At 38.7% G+C, this 26738-nt stretch overlaps 2 protein-coding genes across 6 annotated transcripts in view; one reads left to right on the top strand and one right to left on the bottom strand.

The window, feature by feature from the left end:
* The first annotated feature begins 51 nt into the window (after positions 1–51).
* Positions 52–6429, top strand: PIMREG (PICALM interacting mitotic regulator). Of its 2 annotated transcripts, none has more exons than XM_063173779.1 (5): positions 52–118; positions 1140–1459; positions 2265–2596; positions 3314–3409; positions 5480–6429. In XM_063173779.1, exons 2-5 carry the CDS (start codon positions 1169–1171, stop codon positions 5604–5606), a joined length of 846 nt encoding a protein of 281 aa, XP_063029849.1. In that variant the 5' UTR covers positions 52–118; positions 1140–1168; the 3' UTR covers positions 5607–6429. The 2 variants fall into 2 exon arrangements, with proteins under 2 accessions (XP_063029849.1, XP_063029850.1); XM_063173780.1 differs by lacking the exon at positions 52–118 and adding an exon at positions 4240–4286 and having other exon boundaries at positions 1104–1459; positions 5480–5582.
* A 2267-nt stretch (positions 6430–8696) lies between these two features.
* Positions 8697–26738, bottom strand: part of PITPNM3 (PITPNM family member 3) — a 35213-nt gene continuing 17171 nt past the window's right edge. For all 4 annotated transcript variants that reach the window (XM_063174107.1, XM_063174109.1, XM_063174108.1 and 1 more), the window contains 13 exons: positions 26369–26488; positions 25540–25721; positions 24078–24247; positions 22436–22606; positions 21185–21379; positions 20253–20401; positions 18486–18602; positions 17682–17798; positions 16388–16536; positions 15202–15351; positions 14189–14372; positions 13661–13789; positions 8697–13275 (listed from right to left, as the gene is read on the bottom strand). In XM_063174107.1, coding sequence (XP_063030177.1) covers positions 12967–13275; positions 13661–13789; positions 14189–14372; positions 15202–15351; positions 16388–16536; positions 17682–17798; positions 18486–18602; positions 20253–20401; positions 21185–21379; positions 22436–22606; positions 24078–24247; positions 25540–25721; positions 26369–26488 — 2142 coding nt within the window. In that variant the 3' untranslated portion in view covers positions 8697–12966. The remainder of the gene's footprint in view (positions 13276–13660; positions 13790–14188; positions 14373–15201; positions 15352–16387; positions 16537–17681; positions 17799–18485; positions 18603–20252; positions 20402–21184; positions 21380–22435; positions 22607–24077; positions 24248–25539; positions 25722–26368; positions 26489–26738) is intronic.

The raw sequence follows: 26738 nt of genomic DNA, 5'->3' as shown, positions 1-26738 counted from the left end.
CCGGGGACTCGGAGGGGGCGGCGCGGCGTTCAAACGCGGCGGCGGCGCACAGAGGAGCTGCTGTGGGGAGCTGGCGGCTCCGTCCCGATCCGGGTCCCGGTCGCGTGCGGCGCGCTGAGTGAGTACTGCCCCGAGCAGCTGCCAGAGCGGCCCAGTCGCGGCTCCCTTTGCCCGAACCCGTCTCCTCCGGCCTTGGCGACACTTTTCGCGCTTGTTGCTACTGTCCCAGTAGGCGCAAAAACGGCACCGGCTGGTTCCGCCCAGTCCCGTTAGCCCGATGTGGCGGCGCGGCGGATCTGCCGCGGCTGTCGGCGGGGAGCACGGCCAGTGCCAGCAGAGCAGAGTTCCTGCGGCGAGAGGGGCTCGGACGAGGCGTGGGCCCGGGTGTGTCCAGGGGCTCGGCCGGGGGCTACCCCAGAGCGCCGCGGCCTGCAGAAGAAAGAAGGCACCGCGCTGTCCTGTGCAATACCCGTTTAATAAACAGATCATTGTAACCGTAGGACAGCAGCGGCGCTCTCTCTCTTTTCAGTCGTATTTGTTAACTAGTGAAAATCAAGGATGGAAAGTATATATGTTTAAATTATCATATGTCATATAGATAACTAGCATTTTAGCCCTTCTCACCAAAGTCTTCTGCCAGTAATAATCCTGTCTGTTTCACGATTTACCTATCCATAATCATAACTGGGACTGTAGCAGAAGCCTTCAGCTAGCAAGTGTGGCAGGAGACAATAGCAGCTGTGTAGACCTGTCTCTCTGTGGAAGGTTGTTTTGATTAAAGAGGGCAAAAATTTGGGATATCAGATCTTGATCTGAGACATAAACCAAAAAGATGCACTCATAGAGCATTCTACCTCTCAAACTAGAGTTTTCCAGTGGAATTGCAATACAAGGCTTCTTGGTGGACTTGAGCAAACCTAAATAGCCTTAAAAATCAACCCTGTTCTCTTTCAACCTCTTTCAACCTGTTCTCTTTCAAAAATCAACCCTGTTCTCCAACTAAAAGTCTGCTGAGCTCTTGTTTTCTTGTTTCAGGCAAGTGTAACCGAATATATTGTGTAACAGTTTCCATTTCTCTTTTTTTACACTGCTTTGTACCTTGTTCTGCCTAAGCTTTGGTCTCATTTTCATTGTTTTAGAAATAAAGTTGATCAAGAGCTGGAACAAGATGGCATCTGTGCTCCAAAATGTCCAAGCAACAGTGGCGAGGAGAAAACACCGGCTCCTAGCTGACCTCAATGAGGATGAGAGCCCTGTGCCTGACAAATTCAAGAGAAGGGCCTCTCTGAGTTCTCTCAATACCATTCGCATGTCTTTAAGGAAACGGGTACCATTAAAGCCAGTCGAGTTGAATTTTCATGAAACCCCAACTAGGGAAAGTCTGGAACCAAGGCAGAGGTGCCAAACTCTTCAGACTATTAAAAGAACAGCAAAATATGCTTTTGGAACAGTGTCCCAGGTACTTTGTCTTTGCAGTAGAACATAGATAGAGTTTAGTTTTTGCTTCAACTCCAGTACTAAGACTTCTGAATTCTGTACTGAGTGCTCTATTCCAGAGAGTTCATTCCCACACACTTGCACACCTTAGTCTTTGTCTCATAGCTACTAACTTTTAAAATCTTTAATATCTTTTCCTAAAGTATAGACAGGCAAATTATGGTTCTGGCAGAACATGGAGGAAGGTGAAAACAGTTTATTTTGTTATAAGAGCTTTTCCCCTCTTGTATTTAATCATATATTGCAGAACAGTCTTTACACAGAGGAAATTGGGTAGAAATTGCCATAATTTGCAAAGAATGGTTACTGAGAAATGTGCAGCACTTTGGATTTTTTTTCTTTTATTTATTCTCCTGTACCCATACTATTTATTTTCATGTTCTTCATTATAGTTAATCTAAATTTAGACTGACAAAACCTGCCACAAGGTAGCAGAGTAGCAGATTCAAGCTTGCACTTCCCTTTCTTGCAGACGTCAGTTTTTTAAATGCATGTATTCTGTGTTGTGGAGCCTGAATTTTTCCAGCATAGGAGAAGCAAGAGCTTTGTCCAATGCCTGCTCTGAAGTCCTTGATGAGTGCCAAGGGCTAGGGAAGCAAGAGACTTCCTATTCAAATGAGTACAGAAGTTGAGATGCATTCATGTTAGTTGAAACCTGATATGAGCATGGAAGCTAGTAATTCAGCCCAAATATTCCTAGCCTTCCTGGTTCCAAACTCATGGCTAATTCACTTCATTTAGCCTAACATGTCTAATGCTTCTTTCAGAAAATACAGAAGTCTTGCCAAAGCCCAGTACGCTCAATGGTGACCTTTCCAGCTGAATCCATCAGCAGAAGCTGTGCAACCAGTTCTACCAAAAAAAGAACTGCTACACCTCAAACACCTTGCTATATGAGTGTTACTCCAGCAGCCAGTTCCAAAGGCACTCCAAAGTCCAGCAAAAGGGCCTTGCTTGGGCCAACAAAGGTGTCAGAACATAGAGAATGGAGGGATTTCTCATCCTGGCTTGGTAAAAATGCTCTCTCTCTCCGGAGATCCAGAAGAGCAGCAGCACTGAAGAGCCCTTATTCATCTCCTGCTCCTTCCAGCAGAAAGATGTAAGTCACATTAGTTTGTAAACTTTTTTTAAATTTTTTTTTAATTTATTACACTGATTAGAGTATCTGATAAAGTGAAAGGCAAGGTTTGAAGTTTTCTGTCCTATTCCCCTGAAGCTGTGTGCTGCTTGAATAGTTAAGAAAGTAGTTCCAGCTCCCTGGACTGGGACTGAGCTATGCATAAAGCTGAAACATAAAAAGTAATTTTTTCTTAGAGACATACCTGAGTTTTTTGCTGGTGCCTTTTGGGTAAAGGAAAATGCTCAGTATCTTACTCTGATTTAATTGTAACTTTTCCAAAGCTGCTGTTTGTATTCCAAAGATACCAGGAATACCTCTGCTTATGCTGAGTTCTTTATATAACGTAGAGAGATTCCCGCCTCATAGAACAAACAAATTAGATCAAGGGTTGGGAGCTAGGGAAATAATAATGTGCACACAGGTTTTTCTTTTGGTTGAAGTCACAAGAAAGGTTAAAGCTAGAAGTTGAATCCAAGCCTTGTGAACCCGAATCCTATGTCTCAGTTGGAAGATAGCTGTTCGGGGGATGAATGGAGACGTGAAGCAGTTGGCCAATGGAATTAAGAGTATAATTTCCACAGCCCTAAACTTCTCTGGGTAAAGTCTAGAGGTAACAAGAGTGGTACTTCAGGGATGAAGGCTTGAGTACTGTCACCTGTCCTGTTTGATCTGTAGCAATGACCATTCTGTTTGCAGAGAGTTTGACTGTGAGCTGGAACTGGTCTCCTCAGGGATTTGCCAGTTGAAGCATATCTCCCAGGCATTTGATGATGCCATTGTGAAAGAGGAGAGGTAAATACTGCTAAGCGTCCCTCAACTTTACCTGCCACCAGAACATAGCCAATTGCAGGCCAAGTAGTCCCTGTAACTCACGATTAGGAATAGTTGCAGAACTTTTCCAAGTGTAATGTAGTACATCTGTTTTTTCTTAAAGATACCTGGGAAGTTTAAATCTGCAGTTGGATTTGCAGCTTCTAAAACCTGCCAAATGCTCTAGTTGTCTTCAGTTTCCTTGTTGTGGAAGTCAGATTTTTGTCAGAAGGAGCCTACCTTTGACCTTGTGTGAGAACAATCCCTCCCTGACTCTTGTCTAAAAGAGGTGCCAATCCAGACTGGGGGAGGAGGTGGGAAAATTCCAATGTACTGGCACAGTCACTGATGTCTGCACATCCATTAAAAAACACTTTTATTAGGTAGCATTATGTTAACAGTCCATGGTACCCAACTGAAGAAGCCTCTTATAAAACACCTTTGTTAATCCACAAGGTGGTAGGCTGCTGTATTTGTGAAGGTTATGTCATTCTGAATTAGACATATTAAGAAAATAAAAATTAAAGTTCAGAAATCTTGTCATAGGGTGATTCCCTAAACTTCTTCTTCTCTTAGACCATGTAAAGTATTCAATAACTAAATGTCAAGCACCTCAAATTCTCTAAAGAGAGTTTAGCATCAAATACTTTACCTACAAAGAAGTAAGGGTTTAACATCCCAGATAATTGCAAAAATTTGTATCAATGGGACCATGTCTAGATAACTATAGATTAAAATTTGTATCAAGTTAATTTTATCATACCCACTGAAAGGTCACTAAATCTCACTCCTAATATTCTCCCATCTGCTAGTGATGTGACAGTTTCTCTCATTCGTAACTGAAGATAGTAGCAACCAGGTAAAGTAGTTGTTCACCTTGGCTATGCCTGCATGCATCTGTGGGGAGAAAACCTGCTGTTTATAGAGAGAAAGGCTTATTATCTCATGCTTCTTTAAGGCAGTATTATGTAGAACCACAGGGTTCTTCCTTCATATTCACTGTGGCCATCTCTGCTACAGCAGATCATTGTGCAGTTGTAAAACTTCACCTCTAAATTATGGATAAGTGAGTCCTCATGGGTTTACAATGAACCTCCTATGCAAACATCAGCTTTTCTCACTCCAGATCAAAAATGACTAGTACTAATCTTTTTGTCACTCAGGATCAGTTCTGACTGGTTACTAATGATCACAAAGCATGAGAGAACCAACCGTTATCCTGAGCTGTCTGATTTTACAGCCTTTCTTTTCCATCCCTCAAATTTTCATAGCAGTTTAGTCTATGCTATCACAATTAACAGCAGCTCATAATTGTATTGGTGGCATTTTTAAACACAGCAATTGTACCCAAGTGGATGTGATATAAATATTTTCACCCATTATGTTGGAATTGTTCTTTTTGTTAGAGGGAAAGGTACATCCTGAATACTATGTGCCATTTTAGCAACAAAGACAGGTGCAAGACACTTCACTGAACTTATCAAGAAAAATGAGAGCAGTTTCAAATGCTGGACTGACAGTTTCAACAGTCATTTGAAGTGCTTCTGCAGTACAGTACTCCTGCATGTGTAGATGCATACACTGTGCTCTGTTACTGCCTAGTTGCCTACTGGAATAATTATGAAATGAACTTTTTTTGGAGGTGCCTTTAGCCTTGCATGAGACTTTCTCTTCTGGTATCCAATTGCCACGAGTTTTAATGTTAGTGCTTTGTTTTCATTTTTTTAATGATGAAGCAAGTCTTGATCTCAAATGATTGTTTCCAATTCAAAGTATTGTTCTATTGTTTTGCATTTTAATGAATTAGATTATATCACAAGAAATACTCCTGTTGCTAGTTAAAATATCACAGTACTTCATTTGTGTACTTGCCATTTACGTTCACTGAAGATAACAAAATAATTTCTTGCTAGTGTTTAGAACAGTTACACAGTGAAAGTGTACCAGACCTCTTCCTTTCTCCTCTTTGTTTTCCAGCAATATGTGAGATAACCAGTTGATTAACTCTACTGACTTCATGCTGCTAATGGTAGTCCTGTTGTTCTTCTGCAGGCAACAAGCAATATCGAACTACTACTATCTAATGGCACGAAACTCACAGTCTGTACATCGATCCCTGAAACCATCTCAAGCTATCAGAATGCAAGCAAAGAAACTCCATCAAACACTTGGTACCTAGACAGAGATGGCTGTAACTATTTTTTCATGTTTCCAATTTATGAGCACATATAAGGGAGAGGTCTGAATAGCACCTGAAAGGCTGCACTCTATACACTTAATGGAGCCATTACACTTTTTTTTTATGAAACAGCTCAGGACTTTCCTTGCTTTCTCTTTTCAAGTAAAGAGAGAAGCAAAATAGTACCAACCACAGTGTATTATCCGTGCTGAGATGAGGGAACTGTATTGAAACCGTATTTCGTGAGGCAGTAAGTACTTAGAAAATGATGCTGAACTGGCCAGTAAGAATGGCCAAAGCAAGGGCTTATGACAGACTTATGAGGGGTAATCCTGGGTAAGAGTAGTGCTTAAATTGGTATCCAGCAGCCATGAGATTTAGCACAAATACTTTCCATGTAAAAAAGATTGGTCTATTATTTTGAAAGCCTAACTTGTTGGGGTTTTTTTTTGTTACTAGCAAACTAAAGTTATTAATCACATTAGCTGGAAGTTAATAAAACAGTAGTGGCTTCTTTGAGTTCTAAGCAAAACTGCCATTCCAAAGCAACAGCATTCTGTGGAGTCACTCATGCCACAAGAACAGAGCCATTTTAGGACTCTTACTTTATGGCCTTAAGGATTAGCCATCTAATCCTATCTTAGGTAGTTTGTCTCCAGACAAATCAGATCAACTTTGTAATTTCTTACTGATGCTTTAGATAGCATCTTGGCAGTTGAGTTAAACATTGCTTTTGTGCTGCATCTGTCTTTTAGTTATATACAGAAATTTGTTACTACAATTAATGTAACACGTTGTAACTACTCTGATTAGTTAATATCACATGGAAGTATTTTGATTATGTATACTTAGCATTTGATACCTGTATTTTGCTTCTAATTACTTTTAATAAAATTAACATTCATTTGACAAGCCTTTTTTGGTCTGTCATTCAGTATAACAAAGTTTAGTCTTTCCCATGAAAGCAAAGATTTGTCAAGTTTTTAGAATTCAACAGCAGGGCTGTTTTCCATGGTAAGCTTTGTGCAGGCTTCTCCAATTATGTTCACTCTAAAATGAACTTTCAAACAAAAGACTGATTTGGGAAACTTTGCTCTACTTGGTAATTTTTAAAATGTTCATGTGACCTAGTAGTTCCAGTGTTACTAAAATTTTAATGGTATCAGGTATAAATATGAAAAGCATTCAATTATGATTTATGTATAAGTATTGATTTTTAAACTTGAGTATTGATTTTTAAACTTGCTCCAAATTTTTCTTTTTTTCTTTTCAAATGAACCCATTTTAAAACATTTGAACAGTTAATGAGGCCTCGAAATATCAAAGCAACCCTTCCAGCCTGAAGACTTCTAGACTTTCAGATAACTGAGAATTTTAGCTTGTGTTATTTCTTGATCTAGTGTTTGTGTGTGTTTTGTGGGTTTTTAAACAACTTTTCTATATGGAAGTATAAGTATAGTATCTCTAAGTTGTCCTTTGTATGTCCTGAAACTACTTCTATAAAGCTTTCACAAATATGTTGTCTCATTAGTGAAATGCTTTTTTCTATGACTTTTGAAAAGGAGAGTTGGAGATTTTTGAAAAGTTGACCTCCAATCTAAGTATTATTTCAGACAGATCAACCGGCTTCTACTTATAATGTTTCCACCAGCTACTCGGACACGTACAATCATGATCCAATATTTCTCAAATTACTGGTAAGAAAAATCAGTGACACTGTTTGTTTAAAGGCAAGAAGGTTTTATTTAAGTGGCTAATCTGTTTTAAGATTTTAAAAACCAGCTCACATCAAAATCTATAGCAGTTGTAGAAATCTTACTCCTTATTTCATATTAAGAAATTCATTATTGTACATTTTTGAATCTTTACAAGGCAGCCATAAGAAATATAAACATTTGTCACCAGATAGAACCTTCTCACTGACAGTATTTAAAAGTATGCACTTAATAAAATTATGGACTGAAAGAACACCTACAATTTCAAGTTTCCTTGAGTGAATTCAGTTGTAAGGGGACTGCCCCTTTTCACCCCAACAAATAGAAAAACAAATTAGGCATAAAACTTGGGGTTCTGTGAGAGGACTGCCATTCTGGGCTGTATACCAGTCATCCAGGTAAAACACTACCTTTCAAACTTGCTATCTGCAAATCACGTTTCAGTGTTGCGATCTCTAATATTCCATCTCCCACCATGTCACAGTAAACCTGCCTCTCTCTTTTCCCCCTCCTATGTTCTATACATCCATAGAAATGACAAATGAACTGTAAAATTTATCTCCCCAACCCCCCTAAAATTCCATTCAGTTTCAAGGATAGCTTATTGAGATTAATACAAGTAGTGGCTAAACTGTAATAATCTGTTTGGGCTTGACCTAAAATGAGTGAAAAAGTCAACACATGACTTCAATTCCAGTATCCATGCACATGATTCTAGCTGTTCCAGGTCTTATTTCTGAAAAACAGATATTTTCATCCAGAAAAATGTGTTATTACTTCCATTTTTATGGGGGTTCTGAATTTAGGCTTATCTATAGGAACATATTGTTACCTTGAGTGATTAAACATAATGGAAGTCTTAATTACTTTCACAAACCCACAATTTTTGCTTAAGCTTTGAACACAGACCATGAGGAATCACTGCTCTTAGAGAAGGTAGGCTGGAAGGTTTTGTGTGTATAGGAATTCTATCCTGTACCAGCTCCAGATGATTAAAAGTGCCACCTTCTCCCCTGCATGCCTGACATGAACAATTCAATGCAGAAATCTTGAGTTCAGATGCCATAAATCAATCTCTAATCAGAAAAATCATGAAATTGTGGTGCATAATCCTCATCTCTCCATTATCAAGCCAATGAGTTTACTAAAAAGATACCCATGCTCCAATCAGCTAGTCCTATGATGATGTACTCACCTTTCTGCAGCCTAGATGGCAACAGGGAAAAAAACTGAGGAAAATCCTACTTGTTCAGTAACAACTGTTGGACTTACAAATTTTAAAACAAAATACCTACTGGTTTCAGGTATTGTTTTAAATGCTTATTAAAAAAGCTTTTAGCAAGTTTAAAACAGAAATGGTATAGAAAGAAGGGAAAAAGTTTTCTCTTTCTAAATTTATTCCATAAATTATACTATAGATTCTATGATGATACTATAGATCTAAGTATTGAGGATTTGTTAAATACACGCATTAGTAGTGTCCTGGCTAAAGAAAGACTGCAATGTATAAACAGGACAACTTGTTCACTACTAATGGTAAACAAAGGCTATTTTGCAGAATACTGGGGCTTCTGAGAAAAATGTCTTTGTCCTGCATAAACCAGGGAGTGTAATTTTTTTCCCTCTAGTTTACTGATAATTCCACTTCTACATAACCAGTGAAAGTTTTAGCTGTTTGGAAGTGACTTCCCTAGGTATACTAGAGGAAAAAGTGAAGTAATCTGTATAAATTAAGACTAGTTTAATGTAAACAAACAAAAATGACAGCTCTCATGAACCCCAATGAATAAGAATTACCAGTACTTTGTCATTTTTACACCTAACAGAATTTTATGCTGAATAGATACAAACCATGCCACAAAACTAAACAGGAATACTTTGGTCAAGCAAAAATCTATACCAAGAGCACTAGTGTACGCAAACAAAAATGTTATTCAAAATAAGCAGATTTGGACTAACATCACTATTCAATTCTGCAATCAATACAATGATATCGTGTTCCAAACCTACCTAGCTAGACAACAAAATTGAACAGACAGCCACTGTTGCTGTGTTTGAGTTGGTTTTGTTCTTTTTTTTTTTTTTTATAATGTGTATTGGTTACAAATTTGCTGTGAAAGCAGAACCAAAACTAGTGTCTTCCAGCAGCTATACACACATACACACAGACAAAACCAAAACACCACAGTTGTGAAGGTGTGTTTTCACAATATCTGAAATAACTCTACCACTGCTATTAATCACAGCCATTTTTTACAGTAATTTAAAACGGATCCATATCAACAGGACAAAGAAGTAAATGCTTCCAACTGTGGCAGAGTTGTACTGTACCCTTAGCACCCACTGGACTAACGATTTTGTGTTTTACAATTTCATTTATGCTTCCTCCAGGCAGCACACTAAAAAGAATGTGCTTTACACACTGGAGGCACTAAACAAAAGATGGTGCTGAAACAACTGATGAATGTAATGTATATTCTTTGGGCACACCCACCTGACTTCACTGTCCCTTTCCCTTCTGTATATGCTAAAACACTTTCATAGTCTATGTAGTTTAAGTAAGTGCTGACTGCACAGAAACTGCAGCAATGAGGACTTGCAATCAAGAATAACATGACTGTAGGATCAAACTTAGCCTCAGCGAATGGCTTCCTAGGGGACTGATCTTTCATGAAAACACAAGTAGAACTGAAATCCAATTGCAAGCTGTGAATGACTGGATGCAGTTCCATGTGAACAAAGCGTGTAACTAAGAAGCCCGTGTCACTATTTTGCCAAAGTGCACAGCTGGAGTGTGGGATCACAAGATAAACCATTCTAGCCATGAGCAATCAGCAGTGCTGGAATTATGCATATAAGCTCTCATACATTGTATGAAAAAGTTAGGGAGAGTATTTTCAGCTTGATTTTAATACCATGTGTAGAAACTTTGAAATTGTTACCACACTAAATCATATACACACATGCACACGCACACACTTGTTTTACTGCTATTAGCTCCTAATATTCTTAAGGGAAGCCAGCACAGTGACTACTGTAAAGGTGACCCAGCTATTAATAGAAATACACAAAATCAGAGTCTTGATGTAAATGTAAAATGACATTATGTCTCCAAGAGTAAAAGACAGCCCTTTATAACCTAGGAGATTTTTCTAACCTTGTACTTAGACACTATTTCCTTCAATACAGTCACAGAATTACACACAGATCCCTCTTTTGAAAGGCAGTAGACCTTTCTACTACAGCAATTGAAAACAAAAAAATAGGTTTTCAAGTCTCTTGGGTGATAGAGGTAGATGGCTAAAACAACAGTAGCTTTGAACAGGAATAGCGATTACAGTCAGGAGACATGCTAAACAACATCCAATGATTAAAAATAACTTTTTGATCAGTCAATATTTTAGACCCCTCATCAAACTACATATTTTCCTATTAAGTTCCTCTCACAAGCCTTGTATTTCCATGCCCATTTAAAACTAACAAGCAGGAGTGTGCTAACAGTAAATTCACTAGAAGGAGATGGAGGCTGGTGCACCTGTGCAACCTCTTCATGGTGCAAAGCAGAGAAGAAATGGACTATGTGACTAGAATTAATACAGTGAGACAGTGTGCAGTGAGACAGAACATTGAATAATTTCTCCAACTTCATGGGTTCAAAAACTATGATACTACTGGGAAAGCATTTGTAAATGCTAAGAGTGTTTCAATGCAGTTTGCAAGCTATCTTTCATTTAGCTTCTGTAGCAACAGAGCACAAACCCTAGCCCCTTGTAACATATTTACCTGCTCCCAAAGAGTGTTTGCTACCAAACATTTTACATCTTTCCTTAATCTTTAGCAGAGGTTACCCCTTCCCTTAATGGAAGCAATAGGAAAAAAAAAAAAAAAAACAACAACAAAACAACCAACTACTGATGTGCCAGAGATATTTCAGGACATTTGAAATAGATAACTGACAATCTTGCCAAGAAATGTCTGAAAATTTAAATCAAACATCTCCACTTACAACCTATTTTGCTGCCTCTTAAGGCAAAAGCTACTCTCTTACACCATTCCAAAAGTCCACTGAAACTTCATGGTTAACAGAAAGTACAGACTTACTTTACTTCTGCACTGTCTTAATGGTTTTCCATTGCATTTATTGTTTTACATGTTAACTTTTAAAATCATTAACCGACTTGGTGAGAGACTCTGTCTGGTCTAGCAAAACCTGAAAGGGGGATGGAGAGGCATCACACCCTCTCTACCCCAATTCCCTGAAATAAAAAACAAACAACAAACCTGAAAAAGGAATGTTCTTTTGACTTCAAGCTTTCTCAGTGTCAATAGTATGTTTTTAACTCTAAAAAAACAGGGGTTTTATGTGCACTTGTAACTTCATTGCAGGTTTAAAACATGCGTCAGTTCAGTCATTAAAATTCTCTTGATGAATTTCCATCGAAGTGTCTGCATGAAGAATCTGCAAACTGCTACTATGTTAAAGTAACTATAACGCTCTAGAAATATTACTACTTAGGGAAAACATCACACATTTTACTTCTAGTAAGTCCATTGAGAGATCAGAGAGAAATTTAAATCAGCAGAGAAATGTCTATGTGGCACCTGTATTTTTGCATGTCCGCTCTTTGAAGCTCAAATGCTATAATTCTGAATGCTACAGATTGTCTTAATGCAGAAGTTGCTGTGAAGCATGAGAAGGTAAACAATTTATCAATTTACTTAATTAGTTTTTTTCCCCTCCAGTGTAAATATTCTAGTTCAAATAATTAAAAAGCAATTGCTCTGAAGTTTGCAGATCCCTTAGTAAAATGGTTCCTATTAGCTTGCCCTCTTAGGATCTGACTCTCAGACTGAGATCATCAGAGCCATCTTCTTTGGAGTAGTCCACACATTTTTGCACAGTCATCGACTTCCACAAACAATGTGATCTTTGTACAGTTGCACACTACTTTGGTTACGACAACGCTAACTGTGTTTAAACTGTGGCTGACATATTTATTTTTAACATGAAGTTTTTATGTTTGGTTCACAAGTGAAGTTCTCGCACTTATTTGTCCAGCGCCTCACACAAATGAGAGTGCCCATGTTGGAGTCTGTTGACCAACACTGTAGGCTGAAAGGAAACCTTGGGTTTAAGGCGCCCAGAAAGCATCTTGTAGAAGTCCTAACCACCTGTTATTGTAGCTTCCGCTGCTGCTTCTCTTTTATCACTTCTATTGAAAAGTGAAGTGGAAACAGACATGATCTACTTAATGTTTAAAGTGTAAACCTGCTCTGTAACCTACAGGACCTACCCTTGATGCTGGTTTGGGTGCAGCTAATTAGCTGATACCACAATCCTTCTGAGTAAAATCAGTATCTTTTCCTCTTACTGCACATATTATATTTGTCCCCAAAAATAACCTGTTGCTATGATGATAAACTTGTGATAGTTTTAGGTTGTTTTAAACTTCCCCAATACACATGATAAGAGGAAGAGACTGGAAGTGCCCCAGTTGGTGTAAGAAGGCAGATGTCAGAACAGGGAAGACTCCAAGGTACAAATTCCTGTCCACTTCTCTTAATTTGGAGCTGCCTAAATCCTACCTTTCAGGCATGCCCACAAGTTTTATGGGGTGCATCCAAAATCTACAGTCCCAATCCTCCTAGGGAATAGATTCAAATTTGTGAACTCCACCTCGAACCCAAGCAATGGAAGGAAAATGCCTCTCATGATCTTTGTCTGATTCAGGCTGGCTCTGAGCACGCTCTGGCTTGGGGTTTAAGGAAGGTGGGTCAGGTTGCTGCACAGACATAGTCCTGCGGAGGTGGTTTCTCTTGCGCAAAAACTCGGGCTGCGAGTGGAGGCCAAAGCTGCCTTTTCTCAAGATCATCCGAGAGTTGTTCTTTTTGGGTCGTGAATGGAGACTGAACTCCAGCGAGGCCAAGTGGGCTGCATAACCTTCACTGAGGAACTGAAATAGGAAGAAAAGAAGGGAGTGACAAATTACTGATGCCTTGACCAATGAGTGCTATGAGGTATCAAGTTTTGATCACTGGCATCCCAGTTAGACACCTATAAAATACTAATACTCCTCTGCCCTCAATTTTTTTTTAAAGTGACCCATTTCATTTTGTCATTCAGAAATATGCAATGCATTCACTTGTAGATACAACCTGCAACCACTTGATTCTCTTTACTATTCACCCTTCCAGAAAATGCCTCATTTATAACCCCAACTGCCTTTCTTTGAAATACCGTTGCTGCTTTGTGTATTTGTAAGTTTGCACATGCATTCACTTGCATGCATTGCCTCGTCTTCCCTAGGTCTTCCTGACTGAATAGCAAGACTTACTTACTTGGCACTGTGCCTGGTATTTCTTTGTGGATCGTCCAACTATGTAGATCTGGGATGGCGACAGAGCCAAGACACTGTACACAGAAATATCCTTCATGGAACCGTATGCGGCACAGATTTTGATGTGGCACTGAAACAAACATTACTTCCAAAGTGAACGCACTTATTGAACACCATGCAGCTACAAAGCTGGTGCTTGATTTACAGTAAAGCAGCATATGAGTTTCCTGTTAACAATTTCAATTTGCAAACCACAGAAAGCTAAATCAATCTGCCTGCATGTGAGCAAGAACTACAGCTATGTGCACAGGAAAGGACAAACAGTTCATTTGCTGATTTGTCATGATTGGAGGTCCCTTTGGATGTTTTATCAGCTTTCCTTACTCTTTTAAAAGTGAGAAAAGAAGTGAGGAGTGGCAAAAAGACTTTGTGATGTTCAGTAAGACTTACTGCTCAGAAAGAAGGGAGATCTCTACTGAATTGCATTCCCTGAAAAGAGGTTTTAAGGCTACAAATAGGTTTCTAGTACCTCTTGCATGAGATTCCGGAGAAAAATGGTCTTTTGTCGCAGTGGGTCATGAACGAGTCCATCTGAGAAGAAGATCATCCCTTGTGGGAAATTGTGTTGGGACAACCAGGAGACTACACGCTGTTTCTGCATATCTGGACGGCCGGTGATATAGATAATCAGATATCCCAGGTCCTGCCAATGCCTGTCAGAAGAAGCAGTTAAATTATATAAGTGCAGAAAGAGCAACAATGCTCACAGGTCAGGTCAGCATCTTTTCTCAGACCAGTTAGAAGTCATATGAAATCCTTCAACAAGTGGACAGCAGCATGCCTAAGTCTCTGCTCCAATCCAGAAACTAAGTAATAATGTCTACACCTTGGGGGAGATGGAGGAAAGCAAGAGACATTCTTATACAAAATATTACCTAAAATGTTAAGAGCCATTCAAAAATATACTTAGAATAAACCGTGCAACACATCAGGTACTGATATTTTTGAAATCTTTAATGAGATTTCCTGCCATTTCAGCTGTAAGGAATGGAAACCCTTGAAAACTGACACTTTACATTCTCATGCAAGTTCCAAAATGAGAACTGCCTTTTCCCATCCAGTGCAACATTAAAAGACCTGCAAGAATGAATTAAAAGGCCTTTTCACTTTTCCTCCAAAAAACATTCTTGCATTCATGGCACCTGATATTTTTTAAGTACAAATATGTCCTTATTTGAAATTAGTGAAACACAAAATACACATGGAATCATTATTAACTCACTGCACACACTTCAAGATCATATTCCCAAGAGGCAAATTTTTGTCTTTAGGCAATTTAAACTACAAATTTCAATGTAATCCACAGCATTGTAATATTTCTCTGAAATTCAGGCAGATATGCTGTGCAAGAAAATACAGAAATATATCTGCAGAGAATCTTGGCCCTTAGAAAATTGCTGTCTGTTTAGTATAACAACCCTTTTCCTTTCTACTGTGTTCAAGCAGAAAGTCGGAGATTTGAAGTGTTCAAACCTCATTTACCTGACAACATCAACGGCCCCTGCTCGGACTTTGGGGTCACTTCCCATAATTGAAACGCTTGCTGCAAAGGAGCCATCAATGCTGAACACAACACATTCCATTCCTCGGGGCAGTACAGTCAGGTAACTTGCTGCACTGCTCTGGTCCCCTCTGCAGAGTCAAAGCAAGAAATTAATTTAAAAAGCAAAATGTCAGAATGTATTTTCTGCATGTTCTAGTTAAGATTTGAAATTAGATCTTTCTAGACCTACAGCTTTAAAAATCACTGTCAAATATGGCTTCTGATTTCAGTCTCATGTGGGACAATCAAAACTTACACTTTTAGGAAATAGTTTTTCAAAGAGAAATTTGGAAGCTGATCTTAATAAGAAATCACATGCGTACAAGTAGCCAAAAGAATTAGAAAAAAAACACTGCAAAACACCTTGAAGTACTCTAATTACTATTCAAACTTTCTCCATAAGCTTAACAATTCATAATATGGACATTAGCCACCCTCTATTCTTCCAAATATCCCCCCCTTGCAATGGGAATGCCAGTTGAGAAAAGTGAAAACCAAAAAAACAAAAGCAGCAAGCAAACAAACAAACAAAAACAACAACCAAAAAAAAAAAAAGCAGGCATACATGATTCTTGTCATGGAAACACATGTGAAAACCATTTCCTTATGATGTATTTTCTCCAAGAGAACTGGATGTTAAAAAAATGGGTAAATGACAAGGAAATCCAAAGCTCTTCTCATCCCACCACCTCATGTTCCCTAAAACCTGTAATCTAAAGACCACGTTCATATCTGGTGATGAAGATTCCTACAAATATGTGCTCACAGCGTAATGAAAAGAGGACAGTTAATTTTTTTCCTTTTTGAAACTTACTCCTGCACTCTAAATCTTCATTTTTGAATATAATTCTATTTGTGTTTCAGTAACTATTTTCTTGAATTGACTGCCTTTTTTATTTAACTGAGGTAAAACATTTTCTCCTTTTCAAGTTGCACTGCATGGGATTGTAAGCTGACTTTGGACTTTGTTAACTGGTGGATAACAACACATTCTATTTCAGCTAAATTCTCCTCATTGATTTAATCTCCCAACCAGGGATTTAAATGATGTTTTTACTCAGTTTTGAAGTTCCTTCCTGATCACCACAACCCATCACAGCTTTAGCTCCAGCTTGGAGTTATTACCTGACCACCATTTTGATGGGATACACACCAACTCTCAGTCTCTTCTGTTCAGGTATATTGTAGGATATTCGTCCACTGCTGTTGGATATCTCTGTGTCAAAATACACCCACCTACCCGAAGATGGCTCAGTCATTATGAAGATATCCACCTGCAAAACCAATGAAACAGTAATCTAGTGTGACAGCCAACAAAACACCCCCAATGTGCAAGGCCTGCCAAGCCTCAATAATATTAGTATCTCCAGCCATGTCTGGTAGTAAAAGCTTTCAAGGAAGTTTGAAGGAACTTCAGTTAATAACTTCAAAGAGAGTCCTCTCAATAAGCAAATGCTTTCTAACATACAAGAGTTTATTGTCTTCATAATTTAAAGCCCTGATCTTAGCACTGCACATGTCAAATATAGAGGTCAGAAATTTGGGAAGAGCCCTAAACTAGGAAAAAACCAATTTTATCTTGCATAGCTATATTACCTTTTCACACACTAAACCTACAAGAAAACCTCCTGCATCTGGTTCTTGAGACAAAATCTTTCTCATATTATAATCTCGCCTACAACCAAAACAGTTCAAATTATCAAAAGATTTAATCAATATGGTTTTCTTCAACTGAAATATTTAATCAAAATTAACATAAACTATATTAAATACTTTGCTAGACCTGAAACAAGCCAAGTGAAGCCCACATGCTTCAGTTTTGCCCTCAGCTCAGCAGCATTGCTCTCTTAGTTTGCTCAGAAACTCCTACAATATCAGTGAATATGAAAAAATGTGTTCACTTATGCTTGGCTTTATTAGCTGTAAGCCTGGCTTCTGCAGGCAGCTTTAGGAATGACTGTTTCAATTGTCACATCACTACTAATTTCTAAAACTAATCTTTACTTGCCCATGTGTAAGATACAGCAGCCACCTAGCTTCTAGAATGCCTATTCTTTTATCTAGTTGTTTTACCTGGATAGGATGATATGTGGTTTTCTTTTACTGCTTTGTCAACTACTATAAAATTCTTTTTCCTTCTTCCTCGGAAAGTTAACTGTCTCCAGTGGGTGGTACAGCTGGCACTGCACATCACATTCACCACCAACCAAAGGAGATACCCATAATCAGGTAAGAGAGACAAGAGCTCAGAAACAGGTCAGCCATCAGGAAAGCCCACTTTATAGCATATTTGTGCCTAAGTAGTAGGGGGCTAGTGACATTTCCCCTCACTGTAAGGCTTTTTCTGACACCGTACATGTGTGCTACATTCAACAACTGTTTCAAGTGAAACGAAGAAAATTGATTACTCAGACTTCACCTTTTCACCTGTTAAAGCCACCATGTCCAGAGGTCCATACATAAAGCGCCCAACCAGTACCTGAGGACCATCTTCTGCTGCAATGACATCATTAGCTCGGTGATTAGCAGTCACATTCTGAAATAAGAACAGAAGATGAGAAGGGTGTGGTTCATTTTTGTCACAAGGCTGCTGTCTCTATTTTATTATGAACAGTGACACAGAAACACAGTCCTGGGCAGTATGTCTGAGGTACATGAAGTGCACTGCATTCCCATTTCAGCTGGAGCCTAATTTTCACTTATGGTGGGTTCCTGAATAGACTTTCTAGAGAGAGTACTCAAAATGACCAAACAAGAGAGAACATTTGAGGGAAAGCCAATTCTTTTTCACTTCAAGTGGGGCCACAGTGCCACATAACTATGCGCAAGGCACACACACTTTAACTGACATTATTAATTGACTTAGCACCTGAAGAAAGTAGGAAATATTTCTGCTTGGCTTATGGATTTGTCCAGCATAAAAGAAAGCTCTTTGCATAATGGAAACTTAGGGCCTGTTATTTAAAGAAAGAAATATAAAAATTAAAGAATAAATATTAAAGAAAGAAAGAAATACTTTCTCCCAACATGAAGTGATAAACCAAGATGACATTGCTCATATTCCCTAACCATTGATCTGCCTGCCTCTGGATTGAGTTATCAGTTTTCAGCTCTTTAGTGATATTCAGTTATGTAAACTCTTACTTGGGGAGATCAAACTCCATTTAAATTTCTGTCAAACCCATCTTCCATAGCTGCCATATATATTCAGTGTTAAACTTACTCTCAATTTGACATGTGTCCTTTTGCGTAGCCATTTTTCTCGTGGATTGGATGGACTTAGTGTTTCTGGATCCAGGTTGTCATTTTCCTTGAAATTTACATTTTCATACCTCATGACCTGAAATTATATTAATATTTTAATAAACAGCTTGTGGCCTGAGGAGTCCTGGTACTTGGCAAAGAAAGAGAAATTACACTGCTGCCCCAGTTGAGTGACACTGCAGAGCCAAAAGCACAATGCAAGTAGAGTGGTAGATCCATATATCCACAAAACCTGCACAGACAAAGAAACTGCTTTCACTCTGTTGGCCAACACTTAATTTCAAATACTTATTGAAAGCTTTTCATTCACAGCAGAGCCTACACATTCCTCCAGAGAAACAGTGAAAACATTAGGATGGTATCAAGTGACAAGTCACATTGTCTATGGTCTGCAAAGTGAGTAAAGCAGCATAAAACCACACAAGCATTTTTTAATGTCCTTTATGTGGCAGACATCAGACTCCTGACATCATCTATACTGATTTTCTACACATCTACTCAGAGAAAATGTTTCTTACCCCTTTTGGGTATTACTACTTCAGTAGCTGATAGGTAGGGACCCACAAGGACCCACTGAAATCCAACTGAATATGCAGAACCTTATTTTGTCATACACATTCTTACAACCTAAACATCACCAAACATCATACATTTACCAAGAAACTTTCATGTCCAACTCAGATTTCAGGACACAACCTACAGAATTCAGAATCTGGGTGTGCGTTATGCCACATTTCAACTGAAACCAGAAGCTCTGTCTCGCTGAAATCTGTGTGTTGTACCTGCAATCACAAATAGCTATTTTGAATGAGAAATAGATTAGCAAATTTTTCAAGTTGAACGGCTGGTTTTCTGTGCTGAAGTTTTACAATCTCAGTACCCTTGCTAAGAGAGTGATCTAGAATTCTTTTAAAAGATGTCTTATATGAAGTCCCCTGAGTAAAATCATGCTGCAATCACAGTCAGCAAAGCAGCTGGTTTGCAACAAATTACAGCAGTGTTGAGAAGTAAGCATGGTTTTTAACAAATTGGCATAAATTCTATTCACTAGAGGTAATGTGCAGGCAATACATGCAGCCACAGGGCATTCAGGAGCCAGTAGTCTTATTCTTAACCCCCAACAAGGGTAGAAGGCCCAGACTGTACTGGAACTAACTAGTCCTTTATGTAGAGCTGTAAGCTCACATACAGCTTTAGAGATATGTTCTAAATATCTAAGCTTGAAAAGCTTAATAAATTCTAAAAGATGTAATGTGCTTACAAAGCTAGGAAAGTGTCCTGTAAAGGAGAGACTCAACTTTCTTATTTTCAGTATTTTTCTTATTTTCAGTATTTTCAAGCTGGTTTACTATCAGATGTATGCTAGTAATTTGATACTTAATAGGGAGATATATAATTATGTAAGGCTGGAGATAGCCTATTCCTTCAAAACCAGGACAAAATTAATATATAATACAGGGTTAGACTGATCTGGGGCACAGGAGGGGAGAGATATGCATAAAGGCGCAATATTACTGGTCACAAAGCCAGCAGTGCTAATGGTGGGCTCACTGTCCCCTTTACCTCTCCAATAAATACAGATCTGTCACTCCTAAATGCACTTGTATGTGATGCATCCACACATAGCCACCTAACTGACTGAAAGATTTAAAGACTGACCCTTGGAAAATGCAGTTAACAAGCACAAGGTTATCTGTTGCAGAGATTAAAAAAAAATACCAGTTACCTGTCTTAAGATGAAGGCCACAACATCTGTTGATTCCCAGTAGCTGGCATGAAAGAGATGTGGCAGGGCCACCGTTGGAAAGGCTGTCAGCACATCTGGACAATACAAGGCATAATCTATTCGTTTTGTTCCCCACCATTTTGCAGTAACTACAAAAAATGAAACAAAATAGCATAACATTTTTATATCAATACATTTCTTGCTGTCTTCATTTTAAGCTACATAATGGAATTAGGTTTTCTGCTTTCTTACTCTTGACATTTGAAGTCTGTTAAAGCTATCATTCACAAAAGTACAGTTTTTACTGACTGCATCATCACTTAACTGCCTAACATCTAAAGAGTTCTTCTGGGTCCAAGTTTTGGGAAGCAGAAATCACTTCAGCACGATCCCCACTGCTTTCTAGTCCATGGAAAATGTACAGTGAAAGATTACTACTTTTATAATCATATTATAGGGTAAGAATTGCAAATGCCTCCCAAACAGTGAAACAAATATTGAGAGAGAGAGAGAGAGAGATACGTACATACATACATACATACATACATATATACACACACATATGACTGTAGTCCATAGCAAGACAATATACTCATTTACAGCACTTTTAATTATGAGTAACAAATCTTATCTACCTATGCTGCTTCATGCCTGGAACATGATCATAAACCCCTGTTACTATGAAACTCCTGTGGCTATTTATGAGTAACACCATAATATAAAACTGACTTCTATTACTTTATCTATCTAATTACAAACAGAAAAGAAAGATAACTTGTGTTATGTAAAATTGCAGAAATTTTGGCTATTCTCATTCTCCCCAAATTCCAAGCAGATATATTTTCTTTTCATAATCAACTTTTTCACAGAAACAATGCAAAGAGAAAGGCTGTTGCCATATCCAATAGCACCGGGCACAAAGCTTCACTCACTGTTGGTGAGGCATGCTGATGGCAAGCTTTCAGTTGACCCGGAGTTTTCACTGTTCATGCTGGCCAAGCTCAACTTTCTTGTTTTCCCTTGTGGTTGATCAGATGTATTTGGAGATCCAGGACTCTCCTGAGAGAAAGGTATGTTCAAAGAGCTATTCTCAAGGAACAGACCACTGTGATTGTGGAGAGCATCACCTGCAGGTTACAAAAGTGAAAATAACAAAAAAAGGATGCACACCGTGGTTTTGAAACTAGTGCATCTGTGTATATCTTATTTCCTTATTTATTCATCTGTTTTTAAATGCAGGGCTAATGAATGTTTTCCTGAATAATATCTCATTTAATGCTCATGGATGAAACTTCCTCCTTCAGAGTGCGAATAGCATGACCCAGCATGACTGCATAGAGAAAGCACACACCCTACTGCCATGAACGTGCAATGGCAGCTGGGTGCTTTTGGCCAGGATCTTCCAAACTGGGTAGTGATGCTGGGATGCTATTTTAGTTCACACTCAACCCTACTCATTTTAAAGTAATTTTCTGAGAAGAACTACATAGTCCTGGGAATCTGTGATACTTCTCTGGTCCTATTTCTGGCATGAGCAAAATGTCCTTTTTTGCATAACGTGACAAGTCAAAGATACTTCATATGATTTCACTTTATTTTCTATTAAGTCAAAAAAGCACAATTCCTTCTACTAGCACCTTGCTCATCCACCCCTTTCTCTTTCTTCCCCAGAAATCAATCCATTTCTCTTTGGTTTTCTTCTCCTGGATTCAAATCTTTATTACCAACATAACTATTGCTTAGTAATCCACCCTGGAGAAGTGCAATCAAGACTGCTCAGTGGTCTGATTTGTCCTAGTAGATATCTACAACAAACCAACCATAAGTGACCAAAAGAAACAACATATGAAGATCTAGGCAAAGGCCAACTAATTGTAAAAATAAATTGTTTAAAATGATAGTCAAGGATATGGAATTTTCCAAGTGATATTTCAACTAGAACAGCGGTATCACCTTCAAACTCCTCTTTAACACAACTAGTATCACAAACCTCATGCATAAGAAAAATTTTTCTTAGTAATCCTCTTTGGTTCCACAGTTGCTAAGTATGTCTGTGCTACTCAGTCCCAGAGTTTGTTTTCAGCATGCTGGCACATTGCTATTTCAAATTCTCTTGAGCTGTATAAGGAGAGAACACTTAAGAGAACAACAGGCAATGAGAGCTATGAAAACAGGCACTATACCTAACTGGTGAGATCTTCCATCCCCTAGTGGGTACCTCTGGTACCGTGGGACACTGAATGGAGGAAGAAGATGGAATCTTTTCTCCAACAATGGTTCAAGTCTGCAGGCAGAGGGGTCAGCAGAGTGAAAGAAGCTGTAAACTTGGCTGCAGGCTGGTCGGACCTGGCATACTTGGATGAGAAAGAGAAAAAAAGGCCAGTATTGCTGCTTTACAAATTTCAAAGAGTCTGTGCAGAAACACAGTTAATAGGGTCTTCTGCAAACTCCAGATTAGCACACAGCTGGCCAAATTGAATTGTTTCTTATTTCATATGTAAGGGACAGTTCACTGCACAGGAGTTTAAAGAGACATCACAGTCTGAAATGCAGGCACATATGAAATGTGAAGAGCAGAAGAAGAGAAACAGAAGGAAGTGAGAAATGAAAAATAATTTTAAAATCTTGTAAATACATTATTGAGCATTATAGCTGTGATGCTCAGCACTTCAAATATATACCAGCAAAACAGCCTGACGGGCTTTTGTCATCCCGAAGACTTAAACCTAGGGGACAGCAGAACACTCCCTTATATTATAAAAACTAATTCTAACAAAACAAATAAATACATCTGAATTTTACTTGTTACATTTTCAGGTAGCTTTCTACCATTCATTTCAGTAAAGAGGGCACCTTACTCTTCTCAACCAATTTCCAACTGTCTGCATGATAGATTTAAATTTGTCTGTTCTCCTCTCAACTGTGTCACAATTATCACTTTAAAATGGGATTCTTTTATCATATGCACCTCTAAAGACTAATTATGCTTCAAGTAGACACTGCTCACCTCAGAATGTGTTTGAAATGCCCATCAGTTGAGCTGCTTTCAAAGCATACTCCTTTGTAGGATATTCAAGGAAGGATGAAAGTGAGAGCTAATTTGAAGAAAATAGTTTAAAATACTAGTAATTATCATGAAATTTTCCTTTCAAAGTGCCCGGAGGGTAACAGAGCGGAGACTGTGGAAAGGACTGGCCAGGAAAAAAAAACCCTTGGAGCTCTGAGTTGTCGTCTCTTCTCATTATTGCAACAGATTTCCTCCCTCGCCTCTTAATAAATGAATGCATCATTTCCTATAAAGATGCTGCGCTATCCAAAGCTCATACCATGCAAAGAGACAAAGCATGTGCTGAATAATGAAAAGTAAAGTAATCTTTTAACTGAAAAACTTAAAAAATCCAGATGATTTTAAAAATTCTCTGTGTCTGATCAGTAGGCTCTGTTACTAGAGAGGAAGAATGGCTCACAAGCAACACACCCGAGGGCCAAACCCACCCGCGAAGCCAGACATGAACAAGAGGTAATGCTGAACCAAGAAGAGATGTTATTTTTGGTATTTTTTTCAAGGACTCATCCTTGGTGAAGTGTGAGCTTCATGATGTATGACACTGGGTATACAATTAACTTAAGATACACTTTTTTAAGTGCTAGAGCAATCCTCATCACCTCAGTACCTACCTACATTAACATTACCATCTCTTAAAAGAAAGAAACTTACCTCACTCCCTGACTTTAACCAGGCTCCTTTGTTTTCCTTCTTTTTGTGTGAGCCTCTTTGTTTACAAAGGTCTTCATGCATCTTGTATTTTAACCCCAAGAACTTACCATCCAGACCAGGCAGAACTGTGCTCCTCATGGCCAGCACCAAACCGAGCGGTGATCCAAAAAGGAAGAAATCAGACACCTCAAATTCAAATCGGCCCAGATTTACTTCTGAGAAACTGGAATCCACAGGAGGGAGTTCTGCACCATCTTTCAACACGCTTGAGTGGATGCTGAACAAATAAAATATCGAATCAAAAATAATAAAGAGAGCATTCAGAAAAATATAACAGTACCAAAACAGGATACTTGGAAAGTTCCAGCAATGGCATTTAGATCCAAACCTTAAAATTGTAAAATGATATTGCAGTATAGCAGCCATGATTTTTCAGTGTGGCTATTCAGCAAATTTACTGCCTTCAACACGCAAGAGTTTCCTGCAATTATTCTACACAATACTTGGTAAAGTTTTGCAAGGACCATGAATATTTAAGTTTACTGTTCTAAATAAAACACTGTATTTCTCCTATAAAAGATCCTAAAAGTGACTGACCAAATAAATCTTCATGTTTTCAGTTGCAGACAAGAGAAAAACAACCATTCTGTCTCAGAGGAAAAACAATCTACAACACATTGATGTCCAGAAAATGCAATGGTTTCAAAATAAATGCAGAATAGTCAAAGAAAACAAAGCAAAGGGCATTCCATTGCAGCAAGACTACAGAATTACCTTAACCTGCTACTAAGAAAAATGCCAGACTTGAAGTAAGGCACAGTAGTAAGTCCGCACTATACTCAACTCAAGCAGAACTGAAACTTCAACACACAGTAATTCTTGCTCCTCTGCATCACTCACAATGAAATAAAGGAAATAGGAAGATAGATAGGAGAAACAAAAGCCTGAATAGCTCAGGTAAGTAAAAAACCAAATAGCTTAGAACCAGCAGGAACAATGAGACAAAGGGAATGGCTGTGTTCCCATCCCATGTATTTCAAAGGTTTTTTAGGATAAAGGAAAACTAAGTTAACTTCTCCCTCCAGTTCCCTCCTCATTTAAGCCAAATGTTTATGCAGGGCTTTTTTTCTGTTGTTGCTTTAAAGCTGATCTGAATAGCTTATAGATCAATGGGAGCACCTAAAGCAATTATCTCACTAGAGAATAATAAAGGTCCTGAAAGTGAAGTCAGAGGGATTGTTAAAAAGAAATAGGTAACAGAAATTTACAATTATCAAGTATTCATCCATCTTGTTTTGAGTGGACTTAAGAAATAGAACTTTGTGCATTCATTTTTGCATGTTCAAAACCCTCACAACTAATAAAGATCAAATAAAAAACTCTCCAGATGGGAGTATGTTCATACTAGACCCACTAAATCCATAGTTTTCTTTGAGGGAGAGACAAGAACTTTGGGCAAACCTCCAGAAACATACCACAAACAATAATAATGCCTCTATGCTCTGCTGCTAACAGGTTCCTTTCAATGGCAAGCCCATTTCTTTGACTCAGTCATCGGGCACTGGTTACCTGGACAGGAAGGCATGATGCTGGGTTATGGTATCACACTCATAAGTGGATGAGTCACTCTGTTTCCGAGGCAGCGGTGGCCTTTGCTTCTCATCCTCCAGGATTCCCGAGATGTCAATATTGCTTTTGCTCAGGTGTTTGCTGTCACCCAGACTGGAGTCCTCTGCTGAGAGTGGATTATCCTTCAGAAAATTAACAGAGCAAAGGGAAGATTTAGACAGATAACAAAATACAAAAGAGCTTATATGAAATGCCTGCATTTATACATATGATCTCACTTAATCCAACTGGGGAACGAGAGGCTGGAGAGTAGCCACGCAGAAAGGCACCATGGAGGCTGTGGTCAATAGCAGGTTGAATACAACTCAACAGTGTGCCCTGGCATCCAGGAGGACCAATTTCATCTTGAGGTGCATCAGGCACAGCATTGCTAGCCAGTCCAGGGAAGGTGACTGTCCTACTATGCTCTGGTGTGGCCTCACTTTGAGTCCTGTGTGCAGTTTTGGGCACCACAGTAACAAGAAAGATAAAAAAGCTATTAGAAGGTGCCTGAAAGAGGGCTATAAAGATAGTGAAGGGTCTGGAGGGGAAGCCATATAAGGAACAGTTGAGGTTCCATGGCTTGTTCAGGCTGGAGAAAAGGGGACTGAGGGGAGACCTCATAGCAGTCTATAGAACCCTCATGAGAGGAAGTTTGATACATGGATAGAATCCCATTCTATCATGGTAATTTACCAAATCCTTAACTTTCCTCTGATTTATATGAAGCTGATTTCCTCCATGGAATGCATCTATGGGGTTTCAGCTCTGTGTATTTTTTCCTCTTCACCTGGATGCTGCTGATGCTTCCTCTCCTGCTACTGTTCTGACTCTCGTAAGCTGTATTAGAATTATAGCAGATGGCATCAAAGCCCAAAATTCCTCCAATGCAGTCACCGATAAGACACACCTGAAAAAAAGATTTTAATTTTAAGATGTAGCAAGTTTTCAAAAGAGACAAAAAGCATCACAGTACTGCAGAAGACTTTCTATCTTACTTCATTCCCTTGTTACTGGTTTCTACACTTAGGTTTATATTGCAGCTACTTTTTTCTACTTTCTTTTACCACCAGAAATATGCCCTATGCAAAGATTATCTGTGTCAGGAACTATTTTGATGAGTGGGAGTTAATCTGTTCCACATACAATATAAAATCAAA

This window comes from Melospiza melodia, chromosome 21, assembly GCF_035770615.1.
Source record: "Melospiza melodia melodia isolate bMelMel2 chromosome 21, bMelMel2.pri, whole genome shotgun sequence".
Classification (NCBI taxonomy): Eukaryota; Metazoa; Chordata; class Aves; order Passeriformes; family Passerellidae; genus Melospiza; species Melospiza melodia.
This window is presented reverse-complemented; position numbering and strand designations above follow the sequence as displayed.